Source organism: Hibiscus syriacus, unplaced genomic scaffold (assembly GCF_006381635.1).
Source record: "Hibiscus syriacus cultivar Baekdansim isolate YM2019G1 unplaced genomic scaffold, ASM638163v2 tig00001947_pilon, whole genome shotgun sequence".
Taxonomy (NCBI): domain Eukaryota; kingdom Viridiplantae; phylum Streptophyta; class Magnoliopsida; order Malvales; family Malvaceae; genus Hibiscus; species Hibiscus syriacus.
The window spans coordinates 38394-51823 of NW_024061900.1; the positions used below are offsets into that span (position 1 = coordinate 38394).

The 13430-nt window shown below is 31.3% G+C and overlaps 1 protein-coding gene across 1 annotated transcript; it reads right to left on the reverse strand.

Annotated features, from left to right (window-relative positions):
* Positions 1–7804: 7804 nt before the first annotated feature.
* LOC120137050 lies at positions 7805–8458 on the reverse strand. The gene has a single exon (XM_039152921.1). It carries the CDS (start codon positions 8456–8458, stop codon positions 7805–7807), a length of 654 nt encoding a protein of 217 aa, XP_039008852.1.
* Positions 8459–13430: the final 4972 nt, after the last annotated feature.

A 13430-nucleotide genomic window follows, 5' to 3' on the forward strand; every position in this document is an offset into this window, starting at 1 on the left:
ACATATAAATCATAACAAACACATACCTCTATGAATTCATGCATTTTACTATTGGAAATAGACTTATCATAAGTCTTATTTTTCATTTAACATCATATACTAAATAATGTGCACTCACCTTGGCCTCACTAAGTTTCAATCCACTTTATGATTTCCTCTCTTCCGATCGAATCTTAACTTGATACACAACCTGGAACTTGTTCCTGTTCGATATCTACATAATTATACATTGATACATATCAGTATCCCATTGTTATAATCTAATCTATCATTTCTTAGACCAGAAGAAATGTCTATTTCAATTTCCCCTTGAAGTGCATCGATGCATTCTACAGTGCATCGATGCATTCTTTAACATGTGCATCGATGCACTACCCATACATCGATACACAAATTACCTTCGATGTTTTCATTTTAAAGGGATGCATCGATGCACTCCTTATGCATCGATGCACCATTTGCATTCGATGTTTCTTCTTTAAAGAGTGCATCGATGCACATTCAATGTGCATCAATACACTTTGCCCAGAATTTGCATTTTAAGCCCGAAAATCCATTTAATTCAACTCAAATGCTTCACATTTCATCCCCTTTCATATTCCTTACTTACATATACATTTTTGCCCTCATTTCTACTCAATAATCACTTCTTTAACCTCCATATCCTATTCTTCTTAAGAAATTCAAGAATCATACCCAAATTTTAACATGTTACAAATCCAATTCTAATACTTCATACATGTTAATTAGATTGATGACAAGTCAAATTCACTCAAAAACCTCATTAAAGAACCCTCTTTCAAGATTTCACTTATTCCTCTCTTTTCTTTAATCCCATCTATTCTCTTCATCTTATTATTTCAAGATAATTTAAGCTCTTCTTATGCTTAATTATCACCTAATAATCAAAACTCAACCTTAAATTTCAGCTAATAATCAACAAATAAAGAAACTCACCTTTGCCTAGCTTGAGCACGTTGGAGAAGAAGAAAGCAAGTGAAGAAGAAGAGAGTTTTCATCTTCTTCTCCCCCACGTGTTAATCTCCTAATAAAGGGGAGAAAATATCTTTCCTTGTCAATTGACTATTTTACCCTTTACTTCATTTAATAATTACCAATAACTTTTATGATTTATTTCCAAATAAATCATTGAACTAATCCATGGTTCTACTCTAGTCACCAAATTCTGAAACTTTACAATTTGATCACTAACCCGGTAGTGAGGATGTTACAATCACACCCTTGAAAAATCCTGCAGTTCCTTTCCACCTAAACAAAATATAAGTGAGTACTTCAGGTTATCTTTAATATGTAAGAAAACAACGATTTACCTTTCAACATCGAGCATGTCCAACCCAACACAAAGTTCCAATCCCCAACCTGTTGATGGATGTTGTACAACCCCAACACCCCCTCCCATATCCTCTAGGAGAAAATACAAGAGAAAAGCAGATGATCACGAGACTCAGGGAAACCACAGAAAACACACTCATTATCCACCACCATACCCCAACGCAACAAATGATCCCTCGTAAAAATCATACCCAAGATAACAAGTCATGCTAGCATGTCGAGGAATATGAAGAGGAAACTAGATAAGCCTATGCCAAGGAACAACAACACCTACAACACGTATTTCAGACAAAATTCATGTTGTCAATACAACACTCCGATCAACCTCAACCCCAACAGCAAATATATCTTGACCTTCTATAAAAATCAATCACCACCCTAGAGATCCCATCAAACGTATCATACGTCATACCCTGGTCATCTAAAAGAGTACTAATAGTATTTTTCTTCCTTTTAGCAACCACAAAAGAATGGAAAATTTTTGAAACAACATCCCCTCCTGAATCCATTTAATCTTGGCCTTCTATTAAAGAAACAAAGCCTCGACTTTCTCCAAATCTGCCAACTAGTCCCAAATCAACCATTCCTTTAACATAAAACCAGAATTATCACCAAGGGAGAGGTTTAAAATATTAATCACCTTTAACTCCCTTTGTTTCATAAAAACTCTATGTGATATATCAGAGTAAACGTCACTATTTAACTACTTCAAACAACACTTAAATCTCTTTAGTTTAAAAAAAAGATTTACTTAGGATCTTCATGCATTGAAAGATCCCAAGATTTCTTCACAACTTCAAGAAAGTTTGGTTGCAGGGTCCAAAAGTTAAAGGATTTAAATGGCTTTGTCATAACAGCTATAGAGTCATTCCTCAATCACACAGTAGTAAGATTGTGATCCAAGTCATCAAGTACTTGAAACTTCACAAATGAGTCAGCAAAGTGAGAACACCAACAAGAATTAATTAATGCTTATCCAAATTTTGCGCCAAAAAATTAGCAGACTGCTTGTTAGACCAAGTAGCCAAATGACCAAAAAACAGATGATCAAACAAAGACAAAGCCTACATTTAATCCGCTAGCTCTCATGGCAGTTATAATTCAGTGCCATTAACAACATAATAAGAGGTCTTGTAAAGGTGAGCAATCACATTTAAATCCTCTCCAAGCAACCAAGGAATTGCACTACCAACCTACCCCACACTCCTTAAATTATCCCACAAATCTCTTATATCAACATAAATCACAGTAATCACAAAACTGAGGTTCAAGAAGGAACCTTTAAATGAAAACTTGAGTTGAAGAAAACAAAATAGTGAAAGAAAAGGGATTATTCCCCAAAACCTAAATCATACCATTCTCAGCATAAGCATGGTTACTACAGAAACCAAAATCAACAAACATCTTAGAAATAATAACATGACTTTTATGAACTTTAACACTAGTTTCAAACAAACAAACAACATCAACTCTCAAAGAAGTAAGTCTTTGAACCATATTCTTTTACTTATAAGGATAGTTTGACCCCTCCACGTTCCAAAAATTAACTATCGTTTAGAACAAAGAGGAGATGAAGTACCAAACTTCTTTGCACCCTTGTTTATTTTCTGCTTACATATCACAATTGAACCAAAAACTATCAAGGGTAAAAGTCATCACCCAAGTCAGTAGCACCCACCAAGTTCATAAAATGATCAACCACAACAGATCTAGAATTTAAAATAATTTCATCCCCTAGTGTAGAATGAAGCTCCTGTAAAGCTGATTTTTCCACGATAATTCCATCTGAAGCGCTTTCAATCGACACCAAATCCCCAATAACCACATAATCCAATATAGTTAAACTCCTATCAGGAATAACTTCCTTCACAGCAAGAAAGTTTACTGAGGACACACCCTCGTTAACCATCGCCTTCTCCTAAATATCCTTAGCCTACCAAACCTACTTCACTTTATCATCAACTTTAGGAGCGGCAGGGTATAATCTATTAGAGTGGCCAAAACCCCCACATCTTAGGCAACAAGGAGGTCTTCAAGTTCCATCCACCTTATTTTTCACCAAATATCCATCTGAAAGAATCATTTTCACAAATTTAGGGATCATTGTATCAACACTCACCTCTGTGTAAACTTTCATAAACTCTAATATCTGTCTAAATTCAGTGATAGAATCCATACAAAGAGGCACTCTAATAGCATTAGAAATATAATTAAGCCCACGCCTAGAAAACAACTCTAAAGGAACATTAAAGAGGTAAATCCAAATCAGAAGCTTCAAAAGATTAAAATCAAGCTTTGCTAGATTTGACACCCATTTCTTAAGAATCAAAGGTTTATTATGCACATGTCAGGGACCATTTTCTCCACAGAATACCCAACACCAACAAAAGAAAAAAATGTATAAATGTGAACCAGCTAAGCTTACCTTAGTCATCGACGATTTGCTCCACATAATACCTACAATCTTTTGGAGAGCACTAAAGTTCAGTGGAGGTCCAATAAACTGTTGTCATCACCCATTTTATCTGGTTAGTGGTGGTATTTTTAAGGGGCTTTATGATTTTATAAATATACATTTAGTATATAGTTTTAAAAAAATAGTTTTAGTTTTTTGATCAAATAGAGTATTAATATAATTTTCGTAGAATAAATATAGTTTTAATTTTAGTATATAGATTTTGTGAATATAATAGTGATATATAGTTTTTGTGTTAAGTGTATAGTTGTTTCATTAACTACATATTAAATATAAGGTTTTCATATTATATAATATTGATGTACATATTAGTTAATATGTTTTTATGTGCATGTAGTATCCATATTAATTACAATATACTTTGCATGGTAGAATATAATATACTACTATAATAAAGTTTACTAGGCTAGTCCATTTTCATTTTATAGAATGATAGACTCAATTTTGTAAATAAAGAAAACCATTACATTGCATATGTTGCCCATTTACAAGTACCCTGTTTACAAAAATTTAAAAGCCCATGTTTTAAGCCCACTTTGTGTGAAAATGATAGAAACCCTAATTTTCTTGGTGTGAAATAGGGGAGAAAATTTTTTACTTTCAATTTAAATGAGGACAATGCATTAAATAGAGGGGCCCATTGTACTTATGGGGGTGCAAGTTTCTAGAAATGACATGTCATTCATCCAAGTGAAAGAAACACAAAAAAGTTGGAACCATTGATAAAGACTACATCCAAGGGCTACTGGAGTGCCACATCATCATCAGAAAGCTTTCATCGTCGCTGGAACATTGTTGGTGTGTGGTCGATAGCTTCTCATAATGATCACACGCCACCTCACCATCCTCCATGCTCCGGTCGTTGTCATTTCACACTGGAAAAATCATCAAAAAATCATAAAAATAGATAAAGTGAGAATGAAGTTTATAGCATCTCAAAAATGAAGTTTGTTGGAAGAAACGGTTGTAACAAACTTTGAGTGGGTTTAGTAACAAACCAAGGTCATTTGGTAGTATAAATGAACACTAATCACACCATAATCAAGAGGGATTAACAAAGCATAAACTACACTCAAGCAAAAGAGGAAAATAAGTGAAGGGTAAGAAGTATACCCTTGTCGGAGTATCGTCGAAACTTCGGGATTTGCTTGAAGGCTTGCACCGAATGTGAGCTTTGTTTGTTGCTTTGGTCTTTTATTTATTTCGAAAAAAAGGAGGATTTTGAAGATAACACCGTCGTGCTTGGTGGTTGCCGGCGGCGGTATGGTGGTCGGTCGAAGGTCGACGGTCGGTGGACATTGGATTTTGGTGGTGGTTTCGGGTAGTTAGGAGGTTGAAGATGAGTGGTTTCTCTTGCAACATGGTTTAGTGTTAGGATAAAGGAATAACACTTTAGGATTTGTGGAGGTGTTTTTGGGATTTTGGGTTGTAGATTTTTAAAAAAAACAAGTTTGAGTTCTTTTTTGATGTTGATTTTGGATCAAATAAAGAAAAAGGGGACGAACAAGGATGTTGTTCTTGAAAAAATATGAGTTTGGTCTTGAAAGAACAAGTTTTGGGGTAGTCTTAGTGTTTGTATTGGATCAAACAAGGTTATAAGATGAGTTTTGGTATGAATGTAGGATGAACAAAGATGACATGGAAGAGAGGAGAGAGGAACGGTTGAGAGAATATGGAGAGGAAGAAAAAATTTTAGGTGAAAATGAGGTGTTGTCCTAAAATTTGGGCTTTTATATTAGAAATAAATTTTGGGAAAATTGCTTCATAAATCCCCTATTGTACCCATGTTTTGGTTTGGATATGTGGCATTTCATTTCTTTTATTTCGGTCACCGTCAAATTGCAACTTGTGTACTTTAAATTTTCTTTCAGTGCAATTCCGTCCTCAAATTGTTCCATGTGTTTATTTATTGCATGTATACATTATTTTTTTAATTCCTATTTTGATCATTTGTTTAATTATATGCTAAAGCCTTTAGATTTTAGGTTCTTTAGTTTTAGTCACTTATTAGATTTAATTAGAGTCATTAGGATTTAGATTATTTTTATCTAGTTAATTAGACTAGTTAGATTATAATTAAACATTTTTAGTTTCTTTTAAAAAATTAGAAACTCATTTTTAACGCATAATTGAGATTAATTAAAAATATTTGTTTGTTTTCTAATATTGAAATGAGTGCTCCTAACATAAATGGACGTTCAATTTTAATATTAGTAAACAAATAAATATTTTTCAAGTGGTTACTGAAAGTTAAATTAGGTCTTATTAATTAAAAATAATTATTAATTCTTTTTTCCTCAGTGATTCGATTAAGCTTTTAGTTCTTAGTTTTTTTCTAAAATTATTATTTTTTTATCAAAACTTTAATGACATTTTCTTAACATTTGTAATTAAAATGATGGGAAATGATTCCCTAAACACAACTAGGGAGTTACTTTCTTCGTTAATTAAAAATAAACAAATCGTTTCATATTTTTCTTAATTTTTGGAAATACAGAAAATGCTAACATTATTTCAATTAGAACATAAGAAATAATTTCCTTAACACAACTAGGAGTTACTTTCTTCGTTAATTAAAAATAAACAAATTATTTCATATTTTTCTTAATTTTTGAAAATATAAAAAATGCTAACATTATTTCAATTAGAACATAAGAAATAATTTCCTTAACACAACTAGGGAGTTAATTTCTTCATTAATTAAAAATAATAATAGACATTTTGTTTTTTTCTTCTTCTTTTAAAACTGAATTTTTTCTAATATTTTGATTGAAAATATGAAATAATTTCCTTAACACAACTAGAGAGTTACTTTCTTCTTTAATTAGAAATAATAATAATAATAATAATAATATTTTTTCTTCGCTAAAATTCTTTTAAAATATTTTAAGAATAAAAGGAATTTAATTCAAATTCTTAAATTTCTAATAATAAGGACAACAATATAATTGACGGTACCGATTTGGAGTGTTATAGGGGTGCTAATCTTTTCCGAACGTAATTGACTCCCGAACCCAGAACTCACGTCTTTTTAATTTTTTTATTAAAATTATTTAAAAAGGGCGATTTCTTGGGTTTTCAACCTATCTAATTCCAAAAGTCGATGACGAGTTTAATCTTTTTCAAACATTTTTAATTTCCGTCAAACAAGAAACTCCTCAAATCCTCGTCGAGCGAAAAAGATTGTCATGACAACTGTCCAACGAATGAAAGCTCCCATTCCCGAACATCTTCCTCAAACACGTCAGATAGGGGATGAACTTTAACAGACCCATCGCAAGGCACAAACGGGAAGTAATCCAGCAAATTATCCCCCACGCCCTTGAAAAGCGTCCTCCAATCAAGCTCACTAGAAGAAGAATTAGACATGAGAAAAAGAAGAAGAAGAAAAAAAACACTACCCAAACACCAACAAAACAAAACCCAGTCCATCAGCAACTCAAAATCCAAGCGAACAAGGTCAAAGCTCATGGCGACAATTAGCTCTACTAACATGCACCTAGAGAAAACTCTACTAACATTATTGATCAATTAATGAATTTTATTTAAATATAAATTATTTTATCTTAAAATAAAATATTGAAAATTAAATTAATTATTTAAATAAACACTAAGAGGTAGTTTTCACATCATGTTTTTCTTAATCCATGTTACTTCTTTTGATCATCTCAATGTCCATGATTTCCTTGGGTACACTTTCAAGACTTGTAAAAGAAAAGACAGGAAAAATAAGAGCACATAAATAATCTCTTGATGTCACCCAATCAAAACTCTCGGGTTTAGGGACTAATTGTACTTTAACACCGATATTACACAAAACGGTAATCATCTAAACACTCCAACGTCGTTTAATAACCGCTTCGATTTCACATATTTTCAAGCTCTATGTGATTATCGTACACCAAACTCCAATAAAAGAAGCTTAATCCTTTTGATTAATTTGATTAATGCAACGTTAGCATTAGCTAAAACCCTTCAAGAAATATCAATCTCTATCAAATTATCATCTTCTCCACGAAAATCAACCTCTCTCTCGTCGAGTTCTAACTCAATCAACCCTTCTCTATCTTCCTCTTCCCATCGATAACCCATCTTCACCGACGGAACCCATTTACCGATCGCCGGAAAGTCCATTTCCTCTCCCGATGAACTATCCGAATCCGATTCCGGGTAGTAAAGAGCTAACGACGGGTACCTCTCGATGCCACGCGTCGGATCCAAATTCAAATTCGGATCCTTCGCCTCTTCGTCTCCTTCTTCGAATTCTTCGTATATAACCTCTAACGGAGCTCTTACGTCCCATTCGACGAACCTTTCTTCGAAGCTCTGCACTATAAGGTTTGGCTCGTTTTTGCATGTTGTCCATTTGAGCTCTACCGGTGCAGACTCTTCTTCTTCTTCTTCAAGCTCTGCAACTCTCGCCACGCTTCCTTTTATTATTTTTTCCGTTTGGATTCTCTGTGATGCACCGAAACGAAGTAGGGAAAGCAAGAGAGAAGCTGACAAGACGAGGACCGGAGAGAAAAGGAGGGAGAATCTATGGGGAAAATAAAGAAGAATCAACATGGAAAGAGTGATGATGCAAGAGAAAAGTGGATCGTTGGTGATTGTTTTCGTTGGATAAACCATTGTTGTGACGATTTCAATGGATTTCAAACAACTCCAAGGATTCACATTCTCAAATTCTTCCAAAAAAATGAAAATTTCTGCAGAAAATTCAATGGAGAGGAGGTTTTAAAAGGGCAATTTTTATTTTGTGAAGAGTGCGTGAAAATTAGGCATGGAATTGGAATATGAGGAAAGTATTGATGGGAAGAGGAATAGACGCGAGACCAAATCCGACCAGTTTTAATTGATTTGATTTGATAGGGTTAAATTTTTAAGATAATTTTAGTTTAAATTAAGTTAGATATGAATTGAGGGTGAAAAATATTCAATTCAACCTGAAAAATAATGTAAATTTAACTTATATATTTAAAAATAATTATAATAATAATTTTTTATATAATAATTTTCAATTAAAATTTTATTTTTATTAAATAAAAATAATATTTTTATTAATATATTTATTTCAGATAAGGTCAAGTTTTAGTTTTATCTCAAAAAAATTAGATTGAGTTTGAATCAGATGAAGTCATCTGTAAATTTAGGTCGGATCAAAATTTAGATAGAAGATATATATATATATATATATTGGGTTGGATCAGGATGACCAAACCCGACCGACCCATAACCATCCTCATGGGAATGTGCAATTACCGAGATGACCATGCTTAATAATAATATTATAGCGATCATTTTGTAATAATTGAATAAATGGGTTTTTGTTAATATCAATCTTAAAAGATGATTAATGGTCTTAATTAGTGAAATAAGATATTAAACATGAGTAAAATACCAAGTCCTCTTAGTCTTCCCATGTATAAACAAGTATTAAATTTGAAACATTTGGTAGAATATTTTTGGGTAAAGTACACAAATGGTCCCCAGACTATAGAATATTGCTTTATTAAGTTCTTTAACTATTAAAAGTTATAAAATGGTCCATAACCATAGAATGTTTCTTTTTTAGTCCCCAACCATTAAAAGTTACAAAATGATCACCTAACTATTCATTATGTTTCAAACTCATCCTTTTTGTTAAAAAAATTATGATAGTTTGAGTTGAACTTTAATCTGCTGACTGAGATACGACAAAACTTGATCTCAAAATCTCAAACGACTATCATATCTCAGTCAATAGATTAACATCCAACTCAAATTGTTATCAATTTTTTAACGAAGAAGGACTAGTTTGGAACACAATGAATGGTCGGTGACCATTTTGTAACTTTTAATAGTCGAGGGACTTAATAAAATAATACTATATAGTCAAGGGAGCATTTGTACATTTTACCCAATATTTGTTGGTGTTAATGATTTAGTCGAGGCCTTTGCATCTTTAGTGTTTAAGTAAGATTTCTCGCGAGTGATTAGGGTGTGTTTGATAATGCTGTATAAAAGTATTTTTAGTTAAAAAGTTCATTTAACTGTAAAATCAATGGTAAACGGGTAAAAATTAAATAAAATGTTATGCGAAACGTGGCTTCAAACCAACCACAAAAATTGAGATTTCTAGCTTTTTCATTTCCAATTTTGTCTTTAGAAACAAATCTATATTTTTACCCTACCTAATATAGTAATATATGGTCTCCACTTATTTGCTATCAGAAAAAACTTTGAAATTCAATTTATTTTATTAATTATTTATTTACATTTTATTTAAATAATTTAATATTAACATCTTTAAGAAAATAATTTATTACATAATTATTTATTTTAATTACTTAAAAGTAAATAAAATTTATGGTTTATTTATTAAAATATTAATAGTGAGTTATTATAAAATATATTTATATTTTTAAAATTTTTATTATAGTTTGAATTGATATATTTCATATATATAAAAATTTATTTATAATACAAATCTTTTTTATTTTTTAATTGTTAATAGAATAAATGTATTTTTGAATGGTTAAAAAATAAATATATTTCATATATAATAATAATTTATTTTAAATTTTAAATGAGTGATTGTGATTAAATCGGAATAATTAAACTATTATTTCAAAATTCAAATGTTAAAAATTATTGATAGTATATTTTTTTATATTTAAATATTATTAACGAGTTATCTTAAAATATTTTTTATACTTTTATTATAGTTTTTTATATATCATTGTATTACTAAGTGTAAATATAATTTAAATGTTTTATTTTAAATTACAATATTAAATGGACATATTTTCTTTTTAAAATCACTTTTTAATAGCAATCTCAAATATAATTGATGTATTGGTGTTGTATAGGCATTTGTTGTTGGTGTTTGTTTAGGATAATTTGTTTGTACAACGGAAGGTTTTAGTTGTTGCTGCTTTTAGGAAGTTGTTTTGAGTTGTAGACTATCGAATTGTTATCTTTATTTTACAAACAACATAGTTTTAGTGCCAGTCACCAATTATTTGTATTTTTTTCTAGTATATATTCATTTTTTTATAATTTTATTTTGATGACATATTTCATATGCCTACATAGCATATTTTCTTTTGAGACATTAAAAATATGAGTAGTGAAAGAAAATTAATAGAAGTTAAAACAATATATCTGATATGAACAATTGTTGAACATATTGGTTTTGTGGGGACTATGATACGTTCCCACAATTATTTCTTCCTTTTCTCCCTCATTCATTCACCTTCTTGGTCATCTTTGCTTTTCATTTCCCATCATGTTTGTTTTTCTTAATCTTCTTTTCTTTTATTTGAAAAGGAAATTAAATTATATTACGGATAATGGTAAGAAAATGATTGCAAAACAATCAAAATACGTATATTTATGCGGAAAATAAGAATACACTTTGCACTATAGTGCTTATACCAAAGATTGAGAATGAGACTGAGCGACCACAAAGGAGTGGGATGGTCCAAGCTGTTGCTTTCAGCATCTACCAAAAGCCAAGGCTTTTTCTTCCCCTTGCCTTGCATATCTATAAACTGAAAAAGAACCTAACCCTTTAAGCATTAGTTAACTGGACCTGGACCAGCACCACCAGGCGTGGATGTCTGTCTGTACTGATAAATACCCCATCCATTTCTTTTGCTTACCATGCACGTGGTATGTGTTAAAAAAGTAAGGTATCCCCAAAAGCATTGCCTTAAAAAAAGTCACTTGGTGGGAAATAGTTATCCAACCAACCCTTTGATTTTGATCAAACATTTTTCATGTTATTATCTTAAAATTGTTATCTATCTAAATTGATTGAGTGTTAGTTCGATTGATATCGATAATTTTGTGTTCTTAGTGATTAAAAGTTCATTTAAGTGTAAAATATCCATTTCGATAAAATATTATTAATTTATCATTCATAACTACTTTCTTTTCAATTTCAAATCTCAGGAACCTAACTCTTATCTCTTACTATAGTTTTGGGTCTACCTAGCTTGACTTCCAAGAAAAAAATAATGCAGGGTTATGATTGAATGTGGAAGAACAAGCAATGAATTTGCAGCCTTGAGGTACTTTCTCTTCTCATTAGTGGAATATCCCGTTCTTGATAACGTCAAAATAAAGTTGATGATAAAGGGATTTTTTATAATTAATTGCTGTGATCAATGCAAGCATCCATACAAGACACATTTATGTATTTGTGATGTTCATACATGTGTGTTGTTAGTGTTGATTGTTTGATCAACGTTTGTGTTGATATTTATTATAACTGGTCACTGAAGTTTAAGTCTTCATTTTTCTCACTGAAACTTTAAAAGTGACGATTTAATCACCAACGTTATCGATTTATAAAAAATCGATCACTCATTCTTAATGACCGTTAACATAGGTGACGATAAACTGGATTGTTTAGCACCATTTCACCACACTGGACGAGAATTGACCAATTTTTACTCATTCTTGCCTTTTTATATTTATCAATTGAAATTCATCTTCTTTATTCGAATCAACGAATCTAGAAATGATGTATCAACTTTAGGTGATATCCATTTTATAATTGCATCGGAAGACAAAATCACTTGAGTGCGATTTATATTCACGATTATATTGATAGGTGGTCTTAAAGCCGGAAAACCAGCGTACGTGTAGGCTTGGGCTAATGTTGGTTCGTTTAGACTAGGCTTATGTTCTTCGTCGACTCTGTGGGTTCTGACATGGTTGACATTGGTTCGTGTGGCTGAGACTGAATTGGAAGCTAAACAAGAAGACGGACCCAAAAACTTAGGAGAAAACAAATTATCTTCTCCATGCGTGGATTCTCTTCTCTTTATCTTTTCCAAGCTTGCAGAACATAAATGCGGTGTGTAGACACTCATTTTCACCCGAATTTGAGTTTTTTATTTTTATTTATTATAGGCATATATACGATAATATAGTATAATTTTTTGAAAGTGTTTTTGAAAAATATAACATATAGTTTACAAAAAAATGGTTTCTGAAAATATATATATAATATAGTTTTTTTAAAAACGTTTTTGAAAACTTATATACAATATATAAGTTTTAAAACATTTTGAAAATTATATAACATATATTTTTGAAATCATTTTGAAAATATAATGTATAGTTTAAAAAAACATTTTTGAAAATTTTATATAATATATAGTTTTAAAAATATTTTGGAAAACTCATATAATATTTTTAAAATTATTTTTGAAAACTATATGGTATATAGTTTTGAAAACATTTTTAAATATAATATATAGTTTAAAAAATATTTTTTGAGATATATATATTATTATATAGTCTATATTATTATTAGTATTTTTATTATTTCTTTTCATTTTATTCACTTTATTCATTTAATTTCATTTATTCTGTTTTATGGTCCAGGTCCAAAGATTGGGTCTAAGAGAAGTCCACTGTTCGGGTCCAATATGTTTGAGGCCTGAACCAGTCCAAACCCTACAAATTAGGGTTTACACATTCAAGCAACAGGTGCCGCATGGGGAGTTACCCAGTCAAAGAGGAGAACCGGCCGGCTGGGAAAACCGGGACTGCACCATCCCTGGATTCCCGGCCACGTGAAGCAATGATAGGCCCGAAGGGTACGGGA